This window comes from Canis lupus, chromosome 14 (assembly GCF_048164855.1).
Source record: "Canis lupus baileyi chromosome 14, mCanLup2.hap1, whole genome shotgun sequence".
In the NCBI taxonomy this organism is placed as follows: domain Eukaryota; kingdom Metazoa; phylum Chordata; class Mammalia; order Carnivora; family Canidae; genus Canis; species Canis lupus.
This window is the reverse complement of record NC_132851.1, coordinates 3,125,258-3,148,689: the sequence shown is the minus strand read 5'-3', so window position 1 is coordinate 3,148,689 and position 23,432 is coordinate 3,125,258. Positions and strand designations below refer to the sequence as shown.

The following is a 23,432-nucleotide window of genomic DNA, read 5'->3' as shown; positions in this document are numbered from 1 at the left end:
GAAAATTGTTACAAGCACTTTATTTAAAAATGTAGAGGTAAATATCTAAGAATTAGCTGAAAATGATTGCCTCTAAAAAAGAAGTGAAGATGAAAGGGGCCCAGAGGACTGTGCTTTTTGTTACAAGTCTTATAAATTCTAAATTAATAAAATAAAATAAAATGTCACTCAGGACACTCAAGCAGTCAAGATTCATGCTAGATACACAAAAATAATAAAATAACAGGATAATAAGCCAATAATAAAAGTTTCTGAAGAAGGGAAAAATTATTTGAAGATACAGACTGACAGGATAGCCATTTTAGCAGAACTATTAAAAAACCTGACACAAAACAAAGTAGGAAAGACCTTCCAAATAGTTGATATTAAAAGTTAAGTATTTATCCTTTTAAGGCAGGAATAAAGGGATAAAGTGAAATTAGAGAAAGACTCATTACCTGAGAAGAAAGTAATAGTCTGAACAGGAGTAGCTGGGGAGGCAAGAATCTTGCTCTTGAGAGACAACCAGCTTTCTGGGTACACTTGAGAGACTCGTCTCCCTTGGATAAAATAAGCAAATGGGAGGCAGTAACCTTTAAAAGATAGTGGTCATTTTTTTTTATTATTATTGATCATTTTGTTATTTTTAACATGGAAAAGCAAATGAAGTGACGCTCTAGGACTGAGTTAAGCCAGAATATCTTCTCCATACTAAAAGAATGATGAAAAGAAATGCCTTAATTTAAAACAACACACTCTATCAAGTTTATAATTCTTAATATAGGAATAAATCCTTATAAATCATAAGGAAACTTATGAAAAATTTTATATATCATAAGTTTATGATATGTAAACTATATCATAAGGAGTTATTCCTTATATTAAGAATTAAATTAAATTAATAAAATTTAAATTAAAATTTGCTGCTAACTCTAAAACTCTGAATCAGAGTCTCCCTCCTACATATCTTTGTCATACTAAATGCATACTTTCTTGGAAAACTAATCTGCATTATTTAGAATTAACCTGCTTCTCAAGTTTACATATTTAACATATAAAATAATTACATGATTGCCCTACTGTGTTATGACTACAGGTGTGGGAATTTGGACATTTCTGAGTGTAAGGAAGTAGAAAAAGAAATCTTTTCAATTGGAAGGGGACGCAGAGCCTGGTTAAAGTAGTGAAGAACTTACAACTTCTGGATATAGTCTGACAAGAAGATTCACTAATTCATTTTGGTTAGAAAGGGGAGGATCACTAGATTGTATGAGCCTACTCAAAGAGAATTTCATAGCTGAGTACGATGCCTCAAGTATAATAGGTATTCAAAAACAAGTAATTTGCTTTATCCCTGACATCTTCATTACCAAGTATGGGAAACTAAAAAATTAACATTAATGTTGGCAGAGCATGCCATTAATTTCTTCTCCTTTTGAGTTGCTTTTAAATATTTATATTTGTCTTTAGCAGAGTAGGGTTTCACAACAATGTATCCACCTAAAGGTTTATTTTGCTTGTTTGGGATTTATGATTCTTAAATCTGAAGATTCACATCTTTTACCAATTTTGTGGAGTAAAAAAAAAGTCTCTAAATATCGCCTCTCTCCTAGTTTCTCCTCCCGGGAATCTTACTACATATATAGAATTATCTCATCCTACTGTCCAGATTTATTTACCTACTGTATCTCACATTTTCATCTCGATTTTCAGGGATACATTCTGGATAATTTCTTTATTTCCACTTCAAGTTCACTAATACTGTCTTTGGCTGTATCTATTTAATCCATTCAGTGGCTTTCGACCTACAAAGACTATATATATTTTTAAATTATCTAGCTTTTATTTTTTTAAGATTTTATTTATTTATTCATGAGAGAGAGAGAGAGAGAGAGAGAGAGAGAGAGAGAGAGAGGCAGAGACACAGGCAGAAAGAGAAGCAGGCTTCATGCAGGGGGCCTGACGTGGGTCTCGATCCCAGAATTCCAGGATCACGCCCTGAGCCAAAGGCAGGCACTAAACCACTGAGCCACTCAGGGATCCCTACCTAGCTTTTATTGACTATATCTGTGCCTCTTTCATATTTTCAATTCCATCTTTTGCTACTTTAATACTTTTAAACATAGCCATTTTATACTATTTCCAATAATTACTTTATCTGAAATTCTAGGAATCTAAGTTGGTCATTGAAGGTCTCTGCAAACTCTGCTCTTGGTGGATTATTTTCAAGTTCTTTGATAATTCCGGATTCTGAGTTTACATTTCACAGGCTTTCTTCTTCAAATACATTGCCATAGTTGAAGATATATGCCACAACAAATGTCTCTGTTTACTACTAGATACCCAGAGATTAAACACCACAACCAGGATCATATTTTAAGTTAACTTATTGTCTTGATGGTTCGTAGACCACACTAGAAACTAAAATCTGGGTGATGACAGAACTGTGGTCACAAATTCTCAAGGAAAACAGCCTCTCCAAAGAAGAAGTTAAACTCTCCCTCTTCGTAGATGACATGATACTATACATAGAAAACCCAAAAGACTCCACCCCAAGATTGCTAGAATTCATACAGCAATTTGGCAGTGTGGCAGTATACAAAATCAATGCCCAGAAGTCAGTGGCATTTCTATACACTAACAATGAGACTGAAGAAAGAGAAATTAAGGAGTCAATCCCATTTACAATTGTACCCAAAAGCATAAGATACCTAGGAATAAACCTAACCAAAGAGGTAAAGGATCTATACCTTAAAAACTACAGAACACTTCTGAAAGAAATTGAGGAAGACACAAAGAGATGGAAAAATATTCCATGCTCATGGATTGGACGAATTAATATTGTGAAAATGTCAATGCTACCCAGGGCAATTTACACGTTTAATGCAATCCCTATCAAAATACCATGGACTTTCTTCAGAGAGTTGAAACAAATCATCTTAAGATTTGTGTGGAATCAGAAAGACCCTGAATAGCCAGGGGAATATTAAAAAAGAAAACCATAGTGGGGGCATCACAATGCCAGATTTCTGGTTGTACTACAAAGCTGTGGTCATCAAGACAGTGTGGTACTGGCACAAAAACAGACACATAGATCAATGGAATAGAATAGAGAACCCAGAAGTGGACCCTCAACTTTATGGTCAACTAATATTCAACAAAGCAGGAAAGACTATCCACTGGAAAAAAGACAGTCTCTTCAATAAATGGTGCTGGGAAAATTGGACAGCCACATGCAGAAGAATGAAACTGGACTATTCTCTTACACCAGACACAAAGATAAACTCAAAATGGAGGAAAGATCTAAATGTGAGACAAGAGTCCATCAAAATCCTAGAGGAGAACACAGGCAACACCCTTTTGGAACTCAGCCACAGTAACTTCTTGCAAGATACATCCACGAAGGCAAGAGAAACAAAAGCAAAAATGAACTATTGGGACTTCATCAAGATAAGCAGCTTCTGCACAGCAAAAGAAACAGTCAACAAAACTAAAAGACAACCTACAGAATGGGAGAAGATATTTGCAAATGACATATCAGATAAAGGACTAGTATCCAAGATCTATAAAGAACTTATTAAACTCAACACCAAAGAAACAAACAATCCAATCATGAAATGGGCAAAAGACATGAACAGAAATCTCACAGAGGAAGACATAGACATGGCCAACGAGCACATGAGAAAATGCTCCGCATCACTTGCCATCAGGGAAATACAAATCAAAACCACAATGAGATACCACCTCACACCAGTGAGAATGGGGAAAATTAACAGGCAGAAAACAACAAATGTTGGAGAGGATGTGGAGAAAGGGGAACCGTCTTGCACTGTTGGTGGGAATGCGAACTGGTGCAGCCACTCTGGAAAACTATGTGGAGGTTCCTCAAAGAGTTAAAAATAGACCTGCCCTACGACCAAGCAATTGCACTGATGGGGATTTACCCCAAAGATACAGATGCAGTGAAACGCCGGGACACCTGCACCCCGATGTTTCTAGCAGCAATGGCCACAATAGCCAAACTGTGGAAGGAGCCTCGGTGTCCATCAAAAGATGAATGGATAAAGATGATGTGGCATATGTATACAATGGAATATTATTCAGCCATTAGAAACGACAAATACCCACCATTTGCTTCGACGTGGTTGGAACTGGAGGGTATTATGCTGAGTGAAATAAGTCAACCGGAGAAGGACAAACAGTATATGGTCTCATTCATTTGGGGAATATAAAAAATAGTGAAAGGGAATAAAGGGGAAAGGAGAAAAAATGAGTGGGAAATATCAGAAAGGGAGACAGAACATGAGAGACTCCTAACTTTGGGAAATGAACAAGGTGTGGTGGAAAGGGAGGTTGGCAGGGGGTGGAGGTGACTGGGTGATGAGCACTGAGGGGGGCACTTGATGGGATGAGCACTGGGTGTTATGCTATATGTTAGCAAATTGAACTCCAATTAAAAAAATATGTAAAAAAATTTTTTAAAATAAATAAATTAGGAAGTGGGGGGGGGGGGGGAGAAAAACAGCCTCTCCCTTCTCCATCAAGGCCAAAACTAAGAAGTCTTTGTTAAATCAAGAGTTGGGCATATTTTTGAAACACTCCACCTTTCTACTCAGAAGTTATAAGCTTAGGGAAATGGACATTACTTCCAAATTCCTCTCTTCTTGTCTCACCCCCTTTTGGTGATTAAAAACCAAGCCCACTGATAACAGCTTGCCATAGCCCACTTGGACAAAGCCTACCTCCAAATCTAGTTTGCAGTTTCCTCCTTTGGGGGGGGCGGGGGTACAACAGGCTCAGTAATTCACTTAGAATTTTAAGTATAATATATTATCCAATATATTATATATTAATCCATCTTTGCTGAGGAAAGGTTTTCAAGTTAATAATATGCCATGCTGGAAAGTACAGAAGTAATGTCATGATATCCTCTATGTGGCTTATAAATGAATTTTCTCCACAAGATTTCATCCATGATAAATGAGGAAGCAATAAATATTTTTTTAGGCTGAACAATACGGGGTATGCAGAAATACTAAACACATTATGAACCCTAAAGTCAACTGAACTATATTGTTTCAGTATCCTTACCTATAAAGTGGGTACAAAGCTACCTTACAGAATAATTATGAGCACTGATGTGATAAATGGACAGTGCTCAACAAAGCACTTGGCATGTAAACCTTCAATAAATGTCAGGTAACATATTTTCAGAATTGTTACAAACAATAGGGAAGTTCAGTTTACACATATTAGGGAAAAACAAGGGAGTTTAGTAAAAGATACACTAACCACTAGACCTTTATTGTAGTATAACTTCTGCCATGAAATAGCTGTGTAATTTTGGATTTAAAACCTCTGTGGCTCAGTTTCTTCAATGGAAAAAAGTGAGTGATTAGATTTGATTCTATGATTTTTTTTTTTTAGCTCTAAAAGCCAATGATTAGTTATAGTAGCAGAAGATTAACTATTACATAATGGGATATATAAAAGTGTTCTTTGAAGATAGCATAGTCTCATATATTTTTTTAAAAAGTAAAGAAAACTTAAACTAATTGAAGCAGTTACCATGTTTTTAATACCAGGTAAAGAAAGATAATTATTTCTTTGTGATACAAATAACAAAGTGATACAATATTAGACTGGTTTTTCTACATATAAAAGTTCTTGGCTGAAATAATAAATAATGCCCAATTACTACCTATGATCACTTAGTATTATTCATATACATGAACTTTAAAAAATAACACTTCGGGTAGAATATGAAAATAAAATGCTTAGAAAACAAAGTGCCTGCTTCTAAGATTAGGTAATTTTATGACACATATGGTAAGGAGCTATAAGAAATTAAATTCTCAGTAATAACCACTGGTGGAAATATCCAAAGCAAGACTACTATGCAAAAGCCATATTATATTAAATTCCGTATTTTGACAGTCAATGTGGGAAGAGGGAGAAGAAGCCATCACTCTTAGTCACTAAATTAAGAAAAAAACAAAGCAACTATGCAGGCATTAAACAAAAATGCAATGAGATCATTTAAAACTACCACACAGGAAGCCCAGAGTCTTTTTTTTTTTTTTTAAGAAGATGTATTTATTTATTCATGATACACACAGAGAGAACCAGAGACACACAGGCAGAGGGAGAAGCAGGCTCCTCGCAGGGAGCCCAATGCTGGATCCTGGATCCCAGGATCACGCCCTGAGCCAAAGGCAGACACTTAACACCACTGAGCCACCCAGGCGTCCCACCTGAGTCTATTTTAAATCACTTTATTATAAACACAAGAGGGAAACTGTGGCAAATATTTTTTTTAAAAAATTTTAACCTGCAAATATGTTAAAAGACTAGCTGGCAAAGTAAAAATGGTCATAGTATTAGAGCAAAACTATCTTTTAAATTAAGGAAATACCATGTGTGTGTGCATGCACATATTTGTGTTTCACTGTGTATGTTTAAAGGAAAATAGTAAAGGGTACACCAGAATAAAATTAAATACAACATTCATTCACTCTATGAAGGACAAGGTCATTCTTCTTCCCTTAATTCATATTCTGCCATGAGGCACTCTCAATTATACCACAAGGTAAAATTGCCAAGCTACTTACCTCACCATTATGAAACTGATCCTGACAAACTATTCTTTTACCATAAGAACTATGACTTCATGCAACCAAGATTCAGTCTTGCTACTTCAATCACTCATCTCCAATCCACAATAAAATCAAAGGTCCTCTGTATATAACCCCGACTGTCTCACTGTGGAAAGCGATCATCCTGGCTTAAGAATGCAAGTTTTGTCTGCTCCTAAGCATGATCACCTACTTATGGTCCCTCATGCACCTACTAATTTTGACTCATGTGCCTCATTCACTCACTTAATTAAGTTGTTACTATATACTACTATATTCCAAGCACAGTCTGGAGTAACAGGGGTAGACGAGACCATTTTACAAACTTCTCTCATGGGGATCCCTGGGTGGCTCAGTGGTTTAGCACCTGCCTTAGGCTCAGGGCGTAATACTGTGGTCCTGGGATCGAGTCCCGCATTAGGCTCCCCATGTGGGGCCTGCTTCTCCCTCTGCCTGTGTCTCTGTTTCTCTCTCTCTCTCAATCATATATAAATAAAATCTTTAAAAAAAATCTTCTTTCATAAATTCCAAAATCATTAAGCCAATAGCTACACAAATATGTACCTACTTAATATTGTGCAAAATGCCAAAAATGGGAAGTTTCAGTACTATGAAAACATAAGAAAGGAAGGAATTGAATCAATCTAAGCAGTCTTAAGAAAATACTACCTATGCTATGACAAAGTAGCCATCCAAAAGGAGAAACTGGGAATAATGTTTCACACTTCTGGAATACTGTCTCTGCCTAGACATGATGTCATAATAAGGATAGTAAATAGATGGTCAGTGTGGACACCACTTATTCAAAGGGCCACACACCTCAAGTAACTTTTTCATAAAGGTAATAACAATAGTAAAAGGTAATATTATTGACTATATAACTATAGATATACCTTGTTTTATTCCATTCTGTGCTTCACAGATTGTGTTTTTTTACAAATTGAAGATTTGTGGCAACCCTGCTTCAAGCAAGTTTATCAATGTCATTTTTCCAACAGCATTTACCCACTTTGTGTCTCTGTGTCACATTTTGGCAATTCTCAAAGTATTTTAAAACTTTTTCATTATTATTATATTTGTTATAGTGATCTGTGATCAGTGATCTTTGATATTACCATTGTAATTGTTGTGGGGCACCAAGAACCACACCCATTATAAGACGTTAAGTTAATAAATGTTGTATGCATTCCAACTATTCCACCAATGAGCCATTCTCCATCTCTCCTCTCTCTTTAGCCTCCCTATTCCCTGAAACACAACAATATTAAAATTAGACCAACTAATAACCTACAACAGCCTCTAGGTGTTCAAGGGAAAGAAACAGTTACATGTCTCTTCTCACTTTAAATCGAAAGCTAGAAATGATTAGGCTTAGCAAGGAAGGCCTGTCAAAAGCCAGGACAGACCAAAAGCTAGTCCTCTTTTGTGCCAAACAGCCAATCTGTGAATCCAAAGGAAAAGTTCTTGAAGGAAATTAAAAGTGCTACCCCAGTGAACACACAAATGATACAGTTATTGCTGATAAGGATAAAGATTTTTAATGGTCTGCACAGAAGACCAAGCCAGCCACAGCATTCCCTAAGCCAAAGCTTAATCCAGAGCAAGGCCCTTAACTGTCTTCAATTCTTTGGAGGCAAGAGAAGTGTATCACAAATGATACAGTTATTGCTGATAAGGATAAAGATTTTTAATGGTCTGCACAGAAGACCAAGCCAGCCACAGCATTCCCTAAGCCAAAGCTTAATCCAGAGCAAGGCCCTTAACTGTCTTCAATTCTTTGGAGGCAAGACAAGTGAGGAAGCTGCAAAAGAAAAACCTGAAGCTAGCAGAGATTGGTTCATGACATTTAAGGCAAGAAGCCATGTTCATAAAGAAGTGCTGATATAGAAACTGTATCAAGTTATCCAGAAGATCCAACTAAATAATGAATGAAGGTGGCTACACTAAACAACAGATTTTCAATGTAAACAAAAGAGTGTCTATTGGAATGAAGATGCCATGTAGGGTCTCATAGCTACAAAGGAGAAGTGAATTGCCTGGCTTTAAAGCTTCAAAGGTCAAGCTGACTCTTTTGTTAGTGCCTAATGCTGCTGGAGACCTTAAGTTAAAGACAATGTTTACTTACTATTCTAAAAATTCTAAGGCAACAAAGCCTAGATGAAGCATATCTGTTTATAACATGGTTTACTAAATGTTGAGACCTACTGCTCAGGAAAAAAATGCTTTTAAAAATATTACTGCTCACTGACAATGTGCCTGGTCACCCAAGGGCTCTACTGGGGATATACAACACTGTTATTTTCAAGCCAGCGAACACACCACCAATTCTGCAGCCCATGGATCAATGAATAATTTCAACTTTTCAAGTCTTATTATTTAAGAAAAATATTTCAAAAGGCTACAGCTGCCATGGATAGTGATTCATCTGATGGATCTGTTAAAGAGAAATAAATAGAAAACCTCCTGGAAAAAAAAAAAAAAAAGAAAAGAAAAGAAAACCTCCTGGAAAGATTCACCATTCTTTCTAGATGCCATTAAGAATCCCATCATGATTCATGGAAGGAGTCAAAATACCAACTTTAACAGGAATTTGAAAGAAGCTGATTGTAGCCCTCATGTGAAGAGTTCAAGACTTTAATAGAGGCAGTAATGATAGGTATGGTTGAAATAGGAAGAGGAACTAGAATGAGAAATGGAGCCTAAAAGTGGAACTGAATTGATGCAATCTCATGATATAGCTTTAATGAATGAAGAGTTGCTTCTTATGGATGAGCCAAAAAAAGTGGTTTCCTAAAATAGAAGATAGTCCTGGTGAAAATGTTGTAAAGATTATTGAAATGACAAGAAAGGATTCATAAACTTAGTTAATAAAACAGCAGCACAGTTTGAAAAGACTGACTTAATTTTGAAAGAAGTTCTGCGGTAAAATGCTATCAAACAGCATCATATGCTACAGAGAAATCACTCATGAAAGGAAGAGTCAATCGATGGGGCAAACTTCTTTGCTGTTTAAGTCATTGCCAAAGCCACTCCAACCTTCCTAACCAACACCCTGATCAGTTAGCAGCCATTAACATCAAGGAAAGACCCTCCATCAGCAAAAAGATAACAAATTTGCTGAAAGTTCAGATGGTGATCACCTTTTTTCAGCAATAAAGTATCTTTAAAGTGTGTGTATATGTAAATATATATATATCTATATATATTTTAGACATAAGGCTACTGCACACTAACAGACTGAATTATAAACATAACTTTCACATGAACTGGGGAATCAAAAAATTCATTTGACTAGCTTTGTTGTCATGGCCTGGACCAAACCCAAAATTTTCCTGAGGTGTGTCTATATACGAAACCTGTGGGAAAATTTACTGTTATAAATAAAAGTCAATATGGCCCTCTTTGACAGTTTAACATGTTTTATTTTGATTGTACAAATATTCACAGGGAGAAGCCAAAGAATTTACATAAACTTTCAAAAGTTTTTTGACAAATACACTAAAAGCTTAATCACTTAAAAAAGTACTTAGATAACTGAATGAATGAATCAGTATATGCTAAAGAATACAAAAGCAAATTCACCTAAGAGGAAATACAAATAATAAAAAGATACAAGACAAAAGATCAATTTTGCTGTAACTAAAGAAAAGTGAATTAAAGGAAAAGTAAAGCACCATTTGTATATGTAGTCTATAATATTTAATGTTGTTAAGGCTTTATTAAAATAATCATAATCCTTCATTATCAGTTACATTATATATTCATGAAATTATTTGGGAAAGCAATACATACTGTATGTTATTTTTTTTAAGTTTATAATCCATCACCAAATTAATCCTTGGAATTTATTGCAAAAAAATAACTAAAAACAGAAAAAATGGTTTTAGCAATATTTAATTATATCAGCAAAAACCAGAAAACACTTAGATACAATAAAGAGAACTGGTATGTGGATTATGAAATATCCCTATCTATTATTATTAAAAACCTATGTTAGCTTATATTTAAGTATATAAAATATACTTACTAAGTACTATTAGACAATAGAACATAAAATGATACGTGCAGTATGGTTACAACTGCATGAAAAAATATTCAAAATTACACAGAAATTACCATTAATGTAGAAAAATCAAATTTTGCAAAACTTCAAATATAATCTAAAAATTGACTTACTAAGTTTAGAAACTTAAGTAAGATTTTACATTTAAATACCAAAGACAAATAATCCTCTGTAATCAATGTAGGTAAAATCAGGCAATAACAAGAACACACTACTAATCTGGTATGCAAACTTATAAATGTTATCAAAGAGATAGACTAAAATGTATAAATTTACATATATCACTAAGACTTTTCAATTATTAGTACAAATATACAAATAAAATCATAGAAGATGTCAGGAGTCTAAAAAAAGTCTTAAAAGATATGTGCAAGGAAAGGAAGAACAGAAATAATGCAATCTACACATGAACTGAGTTTGAAATTATTCATGAATCAGTGCCAGTCACATCCCTAAAGAACAAATGTTTTTACTAGAACCAAATTCAGAGTGAAATATCATGTTACACAACTTGGGTATGGTTAAGCTTAAAAAAAAAAAGAAGAAAGAAAAAAAATTGGAGCATCAACAAACAGAAGACTTCTCAAGGTCACGTTTACTCTTACTCTAATAAAAAAGTAACAAATAAATATCTTTTAAAATAAGTATCTAGAAATAAACAGTTCCACTTCCAGAAAGAGAGGGTAAACTTTTCTCTACTTCTCATGATAACTAAGTACAACTAAAAAACCAATAGTATACAGAAAAAAAAAAAAAGAAGAAAAAAACGACTCTGAAAGAAAGAAAGAAAATGGCAGACCAGTTAGGGACATCTCAGAACCCAAAGAAAGAAATAATGGTGAGGTGCATAGGTTATGTTTTTGCCTAATTCATCCCAGACTTGGCTCAGTCAGTTAAGCATCTGCCTTCAGCTCAGGTCATGACCTCAGGGTCCTGGGATCGAGCCCAGAGTCGGGCTCCCTGATTAGCAGGGAGTTTGCTTCTCCCTTCTCTCTCTGCCCCTCTGCTGTCACCACTCATGTACTTTCTTCTTAAATAAATAAATAAATAAATAAATAAATAAATAAATAAACAAACAAACAAACAAACAAACCAAACTTGAAGATGAAGAACCCAGTAATGCAGAAATGCCAATAGATAAAGAATTAAAAACCTCTCCAGAAACCCAGTTTTCCTTAGCCAAAGGACCAGAAAGGAAGATCCCAGCAAGAGAGAAAATTTTTAGATAACAACTGTTCCACTCCAGCCAAATACCACAGCAAAAAAACTGTCCCACACCCACCAACACCAAGAGAGGTCAATGTTTAAAAAACATCCAGAGTCTCAGAAAACAATACCCAAAATATCCAGGTTTCAATTAAAACTGACTTATGCTAAAAACCAAGATCTCGGGACCCCTGGGTAGCTCAGCAGTTGAGCGTCTGTCTTTGGCTCAGGGCATGATCCTGGGATCCTGGGATCAAGTCCCACATTGAGCTCCCCTGTAGGAAGTCTGCTTCTCCCTCTGCCTACATCTTTCCCTCTCTGTGTCTCTCGTGAGTAAATAAATAAAATATTAAAAAAAAAAAAAAAGATCTCAAACTGAACAACTGAACGAAGAAAGACAATAGAAGCCACAGAGATGATAGGGACATTAGAACTAATCTGACAAAAGCCTTTAAACATCCATCATCTGGACACTGAGGTTGCTCAGCAGTTGAGCATCTGCCTTCGGCTCAGGGAGTGATCTTGGAGATCCAGGATCTAGTCCCACATTGGGCTCCCTGCAAGGAGCCTATTTCTCCCTCTGCCTATGCCCCTGCCTCTCTCTCTCTGTGTCTCTCATGAATAAATAAATAAAATCTTTTTTTAAAAATCCATCCTAACAATATTTCAATAAGCAATTTTAAATATACATGAAAATAGATCTAGGGGCACCTGAGTGACTTAGCTGGTTGAGCATCTGACTCTTGGTTTCAGCTCAGTGATGGTATCAGGGTCATGAGACTGAGCCTCATACTGGGCTCCATGCTCAGTAAAGATTCTGCTTAAAATTCTCTTCTTCTCGCTCTGCCCCTCCCCCACTGCTTAGGCTCATTCACTCTCTCTCAAAATAAATAAATAAATAAATAAATAAATAAATAAATAAATAAATAAATAAATCTTTTTAAAAATAAAAATATCTAACAGAGAAATAGAAATTTATAGTAAGAGGAGTAGAGAAGGAAAATGGCATAAAAAAGGAATCAAATAGATATTTTAGAATCAGAAAAGGCAGTAACAGAAATAAGAAACTCAGTGGATAGGTTTAATACCAGAATGGAGGAGACAAAGGAAAGAGTCACTAAACTGGAAGACAAAACAATAAAAATTACCTCATCTGAATTATAGAGAAAATAGAAAAAAATAAATGAATAGAATCACAGGGACCTATGGAATCATAACACAAAATCTAACATGCATGTCATCAGAGTCCCAGAGGAGGAAGGTAGAGCTGAAAGTACTTGAAGAAATAATGGCTAAAAACTGACCAAATTTGGGGCACGTGGGTGGCTCAGTTGGTTAGGATCTGCCTTTGGCTCAGGATCCCAGGGTTCTGGGATTGAGTCCCTAGTCGAGTTCCCTGTTAAGCAGGAGTATACTTCTCCCTCTGCCCCTCGCCCCGCTCATGCTCTGTCTCCCACACTCATGCTAAAATTGCTTTATTTAAAAAGTCTTTAAAAAATATTTTTAACTGTCCAAATTTGGCAAAAGACATAAACCTGAAATCAAAAAGCTGAGCTTACAGAGTACCCAAATAAATAAACACACATTATAGAGAAACTTTTGAAAATTAAGACAATGGAAAAAAAATCTTTGAGCAAAAGAGAAATGATGCTTTATTCATAAGTGGTACATTTTTCAATGTTGAAAATATCCTTCAGGACTGAAGTGGAAAACCAGGCATTTTCAAATGAAGGAAAACTAAGAAATTTTGTGATATATTATTATTAATTTAGTAGAACTTCTAAGTTTAGAACTTTTAGTCAGAAAGCAATAGTATTTTAGTAGCAGATCTACCGTAAAGGAACACTACCATAAATCCTCCAAAAAGAAAGAATAAGATAAAGAACTTTGGAATATTAGGAAAAAAGAAAAACACAATAAGCAAAAACGGAGCAAATATAAGACTTTCCTTCTTGAGTTTTCTAAATTGTGTTTTATGTTAAATCAAAAATAAAAATATTAATTGTGGTTCTCAATATACATAGAGGAAATATTTAAGATAATTACATTATAAACAGGGGAGAGTAAAAAACATAAAGGTAAGTACTAATATCACTAGACTGTAATAAATTAGATATATGAAATGTACACCAACAAAAGGTTCACAACAAGATATACTAAAAATAACTACACATAAATGAAAATGGAATTCTAAATAATGTTTAAATAGTCAACAAGAAGGTGAAAAAAGAAAAGCAAAAACCAACAACTAAAATGTCAGATTTAAGGCCTAACCTACCAATAGTCACATGGTCATAATCTAGCAATTAAAAGACAGGATTGGCAGACTGAATTAAAAATATAATTCAACTATATGCTGTCTAAAAGAAACTTACTTCAAGTACAATCATGTGAGCAAGCTGAAAGTGAAAGTGCAGAATAAGGTAGATAGCACAAATATTACTCAAAAGAAAGTAGAACACAGTAAGATGCCACTTCATATCAACTAGTATGACTATTAAAAGAAAGAAAGAGACAATAACAAGTACGGCCAAAGATGTAGAAAAACTGAAACTTTCAAACATTGCTGCTGGGAATGTAAAATAGTACAGCTGCTGTGGAAAACAATCTGGCAATCATCAAAAAGTTAAACAGAGAGATACCATATCACCCAGCAATTCCATTCTTAGGTAAAACACAAGAAAATTGAAAAACATATGTCCACACAAAAGTTTGCTCCTAACAGCATTGTTGTTAATAGTTAAAAAGTGGAGGGACGCCTAGATGGCTCAGTGGTTGAGCATCTGCCTTCGGCTCAGGGCATGATCCTGTGGTATTGGGATCAAGTTCCACATCAGGTTCCCACAGTGAGCCTGCTTCTCCCTCTGCCTATGTCTCCACCTCTCTTTGTGCGTCTCTCATGAATAAATAAAATCTTTTTTAAAAAATTAGCTAAAAAGTGGAAACTCACATGTCTACCAATGAATGGGTACACAAAATGTAGAGTACTAGTGTTATGAAATATTATTCAGCTATAAAAACAAATGAAATGCCAATACATGCTCCAAGATGGATGATCCTTGAAAATATGCTAACTGAAGTAAGTCAGAAAAGGTCACATATTAAATGATTTCACTTACAGGAAATATTGAAAATAGTTAAATCCAGAGACACAGTAAATTAGAAGTTACCAAGGGCAAGGGTAAGAAGGAAGGGAAGTACTATCAATGGATATGGCGTGGGTTTTTTTTTTTTTTGAGTGATAAAATATATTCTAAAATTAGACACTGGTAATGGTTGCACATTACAAATATAATAAAAACCCCTGAACTGCACACTTTAAAGTGACTAAATGTTATATGTTATGTGAATTCAATCTCATTTTTTAAAAAAAGGAATGGTTTTATTAAGGTCAGATAAAGGACACTTAAGAAAACAAAAAATACTAGAGTAGATACTCCTAAAAGACATAGCATTCCTAAATGTGTATGAAACCAACAACACAGCTGCAAAAACTATAGCTCATAGGTGATAAAAAGATAAATTCACAATTCTATTTGGAGACTTCAACACCTCTTTGAAACTTTTCAACAGATAGAAAAACTGGACAAAATATCAACAAATATATAGAAGATGTCAAAAACACTATCAAACAATAAGTTTTTGATATTTTAGAACAACAGAATATACATTCTTTCTAACACCCTAAAGAACATACAACAAAATAGATACTATTCTGAGACATAAATGAACTTCAATAAATTTGTAAGAATTGAAGTTAACAGTTTTTTCATTCACCACAATAGATTCAAGTTAGAAATCAGTAAGAAAAGATAATAGGAAAATCTCCAAATACTTGGAAATTGACAGATCCAGATATCCCACAAGTCAAAAAGGAATACTCAGGGAAATAAAAAACATACACTGAATTGAATGAAAATACAACATAACAAAATTTGTGGAACACAACTAAAGCAGTACAGAGAGGGAATATTATAGCACTAAATGGACACATTAGAAAAGTCTCCAGTCAATATCCTAAGCTCTCACCTCAAAAATGTAGAAAAAGAAGAACAAAATATACCCAAAACAATTAGAGGTAGAATAAAGATAGTAGAAATTGATGAATTTTATTTAAACTAGCTTTAGAAAAAAAAAATCAATAGAAGTAACAAACCTCTACCAAGATTAACAAACAAAAACAGAGAAGTCATAAATAGCCAATATCAGGAATGAAATGGGATACCACCACCAACTCTGCAGACATCCAAAAATTAATAAGAAAATACCATAAACAATACTTTGACAACTTTGATGATATACATCAATAAATCAAAAAACAAACAAAAATACTATCAAAAAGTAAAACTCCAGGGACAGATAGAGAATTATACCAAATCTTTAAAGGGGAATTAATATCCCTTCCACACAACCTCTTTCAGGACACAGAAGAAGAAACACTTCCCATTTCATTTTATGAAGTTAGAATTATCTTGATTCCAAAACAAAGAAATCACAAAAAAAGGAAAACTACATATAAATATTCTTTATCAATATACATGTGAAAATATTTAATAAAATGTTAGAAAATAAAATACAGTAATGAGTTTGCATGAGTATAAATATAAGTAATATATAATGATCACATAGGGTTTTTTCCAGGAATAGTTACTTAGTTCAATATTGGAAAATAAATGGAATCTACAATATTAACAAACTAAAGGAGAAAAATCATGGTATCTATTGATGGAGAAAACACATCTGACAAAATTCAACACCCATTCCTGATAAAAAAACTTTCCAGGAAATAGGAAAGGTGAGGAACTTCCTTAACATGAGAAAGAACAACTACAAAAATACCTAAAACTACTTACTGGTGAAAGACTGAATGCCTTTGCACTGAGATTGGAAGAAAGCCAAGGATGTTAGCTCTCAGTGCTGTTATTCAACAAACTGCTGGAAGTTCTAGCCAGTGCAACAAGAAAAGAGCGAAATAAGAGGTATATAAATGGAAAAGGGGGGAAAAAACCCCTATCTTGTCCAGTTGATATAACCAAGTATAAAAAGCCCAATGAATATTTTTTAAAATTCCAAAATAAGTTTAAGATTGTAGGGTATTAAACAAAAATAGAAAAATCAGTGCCTTTAGATATACTAACAATGAATGCATGTGCATGCTAAAATTAAAAATACAATAACATTTAAAATCACTGAAAAAATGAAATACATTGGAATAAAATTAAAGTATTTGGATTTATATGCTGAAAATTATAAATTGCTGATGTAAGAAACCAATGATCTACATAAATGAAGAGACAGAGTGAGCGTTCATAGACTCAAAGACTCAACAATATATATGGAAAGGCAAATGAACTAAAATAGTTGAAAACAATTCCCAAAAAAAGAAAATGGGAAGAATCAGTCTACTTATTTCAAGATTTATTATATAGCTACAATAATTAAGACTATGCAGTATTTGTGTAAGAATAAACAGACAGATCAGTAAAAATGAATGGAGAATCCAGAAACACACACATATGCCAAACACTTTTGACAAAGCTGCAAATGAAATTCAACGAAGGAAAGATAGCCTTTCAACAGCACTGGAATAGGTGGACATCCAAAGGCAAAATAAATATACCTCAACCTAGATCTAGTACCGTATAAAAAGAATATGTCAAAATGAATCATGGACTTAAGTGTAAATGTAAAACTCTAGACATGCAGGAAAAAAGAAAAAAACAGAAGAAAATATTTGCAATCTAGTGAGAGGCAAAGAGTTTCTTGACTTAACAACAAAAACATCATCCATAAAGGAAAAATTGAGGTTTCATTAAAACTAGAAATTTTGCTTTGTATAACACCCTTTTAAGAAAAAGAGAGCTACAGACTGAGAAAAGACACTTGTAAACTACATATCTGAAAAAGGACTAGTATTTAGAATACATAAAGAATTCTCAAAACTCAACAGTAAAAACATAAACAACCCAGTTAGAAAATGGGCAAAAACATAAACAGCCATTTCACTAAAGGGATATATAGATAGCAAATAAACATCTAGAAAGATATTCAACATCATTTGTATTGCCATCAAGGAAACAGAAATTATGACCACAATGAGGTTATCACTCACTACCCACCTACCCAACCAACTAAAATTAAATACTGACAAAATCAAATCCTGATGTGTATGTGGAAAAAATGGACCATGTATACATTGATGGTGAGGATGTAAAATGGTTAAGCCATTCTTGAAAACAGTTTGGCAGCTTCTTTCAAAACTAAACATGCAACTTCCATATAGCCCACATCACATTCCTGAGTATTTATCTCAGATAAATGAAAACTATGTTCACACAAAAACAAGTACACAAAATGTTTACAGCAGCTTTATAAGTAATAGCCAAAAACTGGAAACAACCCATACATCCTTCAAAGGCTATACAGCTAAACAAATTGTGATGTATCTATAGCATGGATGCTATAGCATGTGATGCAGCAATGAAAATTAACTACTGATATACACAACAATTTAATCTCCTGAGTATTCTGCCGAGAAAAAAAAAGTGAACACCAAAACATATTACATGATTCCTTTTATATGGTATGTTCAGAATAGGTAAAATACAGAAACAGAAAGCAATTACAAGTTACCAGGATATGAGGCAGAGGAGGGAATGAAAAGTGACTATTTAAAGGGTATGGGTGTTTTTATACAGTGATGAAAAAGATTTTTAAACCAGACAGAGTTGCCATTTATATAACATTGCAAATACACTACATATTGTTGTACACTTCAAAACTTTTTACTGTATATAATGTAAATTTTACCTCTGTCTTAACAGAGAGAAAGAGAGGAGAGAGAAATCAATCAATCAATCTAGGACAGTTAAAAAAGAAACTGGTTCACATACTTAAAACCTCAAATAAATATGAACAACACCTATTTATTACCCTTCATTCTCCCTTTTAGTTTATGTTTATGAATATTCATTTGTGGAAGAATGTTCAGTGTTTCAATTACAAGCAGGTGCCTGTTATAAGAGCTTAAGGAGGGACGCCTGGGTGGCTCAGCAGCTGAGCATCTGCCTTTGGTTCAGGGAGTGATCCTGGGGTCCAGGATTAAGTTCTGCATCAGCTCCCTGCAGGGAGCCTGCTTCTCCCTCTGCCTATGTCTCTGCCTCTCTCTGTGTCTCTCTCATGAATAAATTTTAAAAATCTTAAAAAAAAAAAAAGTTGAAGAAAAGAGAAATATAGGTACTTGTATGGGTGGGCCCACTATAAATCTTTATGGACTAATTAAAATACTTTTTCATTCTTCATGATACTCATCAACTAACTGCACAGCTACCTAAAAGAAGTATTTTATATTATATTCCAAAAGTTCACCCAATTATGCTTTAAAAAACAATCTAAAGTTCTTGAAGAATACTAAAAACTACAAAGAAATATTAAGTAGTTCTTCAAAAACATTTTTAAATACACATATCTTGGGAAGAAATTTGGTAAGTGGCATTTCTTTATTATTACTAAAGAAAAACTTGAACATTATTCCCATCTCTGAAAAATAATTCTTCATAACCAAGTCAGAGACAAATTTTGTATACTATATATATAATGTATATATACTATATATATAATGTATATATATACTGATGGGTTATTACACCAAGAGAACATTAACCTTCAATCCCTGAATCATTCAAGAAATGTTTTCAGGAATACTTTTAGCCTCTATCTGGTCAAAGCACTAGAAGCTAAGTGGTGTCTGTACAAACCAATCATTTCACCAGCAGTTCTATATTTCTTTAAAGCCTCATATAAAAAGCACCTGCCTAAAGTGAGTAATGGAGTTTTATATTCATTGCACTTAGGAACAGCGTATGTAACCTATTCCGTTTTCCTCCCTTGTGGAATATATTTCAGCTTATATTGCACAACACATTACCGATGCATATAAAGACTCTCTGATCAGTCATTTGGACTGCAGTCAGCAACCTGCCTGAGTGCCTTGTATTTTTCCCTGCCCTAAATAACATACTCATAAAATGAGTATTCAACAACTCAAATGCAAAAATCTTTTAAAGATGGTGATCTTACTTCCTTAATAAATATATAACATATGTATGTGTACTAACTATAATTGGGAAACAAATGCTAAGACAATGCTTGACAAACTTTGTGCAGTAATAGTTGAAAACTAGTTGAATACATAATTCCAGGGGAATAAAACAGAAGCATAGATGGGTTGCCTTCATGTCTGTTTTCTCTCTTAAGCCACCTACAATTAAAAAATTATTTTAACCACACTAGTAACAAAAGCAAAGCTAACTTTGACCAATTCAAAGCCTGGAAGTAGGGCCAAACTAAAGTTGGATCGATCTCCTACTTGCCAGACCCCAAAATATTTCCAAGACATAAATATCCCAGTCATTACTAAAAGTTCCTGAAGAGGAATGAAGACAAATATTTTAAATAGTGATGATGAAAACATAGCATGCTATTTTGTAGCTGGGACAGATCAGAAACTTAAGTGCAAATGATAAAAGGAATAATTTAGATTCAAGAGAATTAAAGAAATTTTTAAAAATTAGGATATTTGCCATAATTATAAAATTATGGTTTGGTAATGGTGTAAAATACTGTAACATTTATTTTAATATATTGTAATATTACAGATGAAGGAGTAAATAATAAATAACTGACTGTGCAAGGCAAAAGCTCCATGCTGCCCCTTGCTGGTACCCTCATGTAATGACCGAAGGCCCATAGCTAGCATCAATTAATGAACATGTACTTAGACACAACTATGCAAAATTAAGTACATGAAGTGTTGAGGTATTCAAAGAGCTATAAAATATAGTGCCTGTCCTCCAGTATCTCACAATCCATTAGGAAAAAATAAAAGTATAACCAAAAATCTAGCTAATTCACCAATTACATCAAGACTGACATTAAAGCTAGGAAATTGGCAAAGCTATGTTAGTCAGAACTTAAAACTAAAGCAGGAGGTGGCAAACGTTTCCTGTAGAGGGCCAGATAGCAAATATTTTAGGCTTTATGACCCACAAGGTCGCTGTTGCACTTATTCAACTCATATTACTGTAGCACAATAGACCACAGGCAATAATTCAACAAATAACCAAATAACCATGCTATGTACTGGTGAAAAACAAGCAGTGGGCTAGATTTGGCCCAGGGGCCATTCTTTGCCAATCTCTGTTCTAGAGCAGTTGTTCTCAAGCCTGGACCATGTTATATTGACATGGAGTTTTTTGTTTTAAAATGGCCAATCCCTACCCTCAGGGATTTCAAAATAAGAGGTCTGGTGGGAACCTGCACATCAGTGTATTTTAGAAGCTCTAACTACTGCTCTCGAGGCAAAGAGGTTTTGATATGAGAAACCTACAAGACTGAAAGTTAGTATTTGTATGCTTATACCCTCAATTTTTGACCTAAAAATGGAGAGGAACAGGAACAATGGTAGGTCACTATGGAGACCAAAAGGCTTATACTCATAAAATAATCTGGCATTACAAATCAATGATATTTGAATCTGTATTAACATGTTCCTCACACCATTATTTACAATAGTCATGATATGGAAACAACAAAAGTGTCCATCAATGGGTAAGTGGATATAGATGATGTGGTGTATATGTATTATATATAGGAATATTATTCAGCCACAAGAAAGAAAGAAGTCCTGTTTATAATGACATGGATAGAACTTGGAAGCATTATGCTAAGTGAAATAAGCCAGAGAAAAAAAGAGGAATACTGCAAAGTATCACTTAAATATGGAATCTTTAAAAAAAAAAAAAAAAGTTAAACTCAAAGAAACAGTAAAAAAGTGGTTGCTGGGTGGTAGACACAGGGAGAAATTGCAAATAGACACAAACTTTCAGCTAAAGGATGAATAAAGTCTAGGGATCCAATGTACATAACATGGTAGTAACAAGAATTGAGAATAATTGAGAATTATTATAGAATTCAAATTTGCCAACAGTAGAATTTAAATGTCTCTCCAGATAAAAATAAGTGTGATAGATGTGTTAATTAATCCTTTCATAATGTATTTATCAAATCATTGTGATTTTCAGAAATACAATATAGCAAAGGCGCTTGGGTGGCACAGCCAGTTAAACATCTGCCGTTGGCTCTGTCATGATCCCAACGTCCTAGGGTCAAGCCCTGAATTGGGCTCCCCAGTCCGTAGGAGTCTGCTTCTCCCTCTGCTCCTCCCTCTACTTGTGCACTCTCTCTCAAATAAATAAAATATTTTAAAAATACAATGTATCAAATATTACAACTTTGTCAATTACATTTCAATGATGCTGAAAGAAAATCAATGACATATGAAAAAGAACTATAGTTCAGAATAATTTCTTAGTGTTGGTTAAACTGAATAAGAAAAAATTAAAATACTCATATCCCTTCATTTTCTCTATACTCAAAAAAATATATCATAATTGTTCTAATCTCTAAAGTCAAAGTATTTGGCAAAGAAAGACTATTACCACTACAAAAAAGTCAGCAAAATGGACTCTGAAATTTATAGAACTAATTATAAATTCATTCTGACTCGTACATTCTTTTTTTTTAAAGATTTTATTTATTTATGCATGATAGTCACGGGGGGGGGGGGGGTCAGAGACATAGGCAGAGGGAGAAGCAGGCTCCATGCAGGGAGCTCGACGTGGGATTCGATCCCGAGTCTCCAGGATCGTGCCCTGGGCCAAAGGCAGGCGCTAAACCGCTGCGCCACCCAGGGATCCCGACTCGTTACATTCTTACAGTTCAATGCATGATGATGAATGCTTAGGCAGCAGCGAGGCACAAGACAAACACATTCCCTCTCCACAGGATGTTTAAAATTCTAGCAGAAAATAGCAAAGGTATACTGGACTTTCAAATATAATGCAGGGTATCATGCACGATGGTCTATATTACTTTTCCTGAAATATCATGAAAACAGTATGAGTTACATAAATGGCACTATCATCAGTGAAAAACAAAACTGGAGAGATTCAGTACCCTGTCCATGGTCACACACAAAATGACTGAACTGGGACTTGAATCCAGTTTGACACTGAAGGCTATGTACTTAAACACTACATAACAATGATTCATTAACCACTAAAAACAATTACGACAACACTAAAATGATTATGAAACATGAACGAAAGCACAAGAGACCCAGAGAATGAGAGAATAAATCAGTCATATTCATTTAGAGTTGCTCTCTGGATCAGAGACATGAGCTCAGGTAGATAGTAACAGAGGTCTTTCATGATGAAGTACTCATAAAGCTAAATGTAATATAGTGCTTCCTGTTTATTTTAGTAAGCACTTATACGGACAAATACTAATGAGTAATAAATACACTGACGATTTAGGTATCATAACACAGTTTATCAATTTTAAGACACATGGACAAAAATGAATATTCTTAATGCAATTGTGGAACATTCTAAAATGCAACTATCTTACAAATAGATGAAGATATCTTTCAGAGCTATGTGCCAATAACCACAGGAAAATAAAATGTGGGAAACTTATTTAATTCA

General features: G+C 34.3%; 1 protein-coding gene across 20 annotated transcripts in view; it reads right to left on the bottom strand.

Moving 5' to 3' along the window:
- The window catches only part of VPS13B (vacuolar protein sorting 13 homolog B), a 733,948-nt gene that overhangs the window by 523,035 nt on the left and 187,481 nt on the right, over positions 1-23,432 (bottom strand). The window contains exon 18 of one of the 20 annotated variants that reach the window (XM_072773989.1): positions 22,513-22,820. The exons of the other annotated variants lie outside the window; for them this stretch is intronic. Coding sequence (XP_072630090.1) covers positions 22,807-22,820 — 14 coding nt within the window. The 3' untranslated portion in view covers positions 22,513-22,806. Of the gene's footprint in view, positions 1-22,512; positions 22,821-23,432 lie in introns of those variants that run through there. 20 annotated transcript variants of the gene reach the window in all.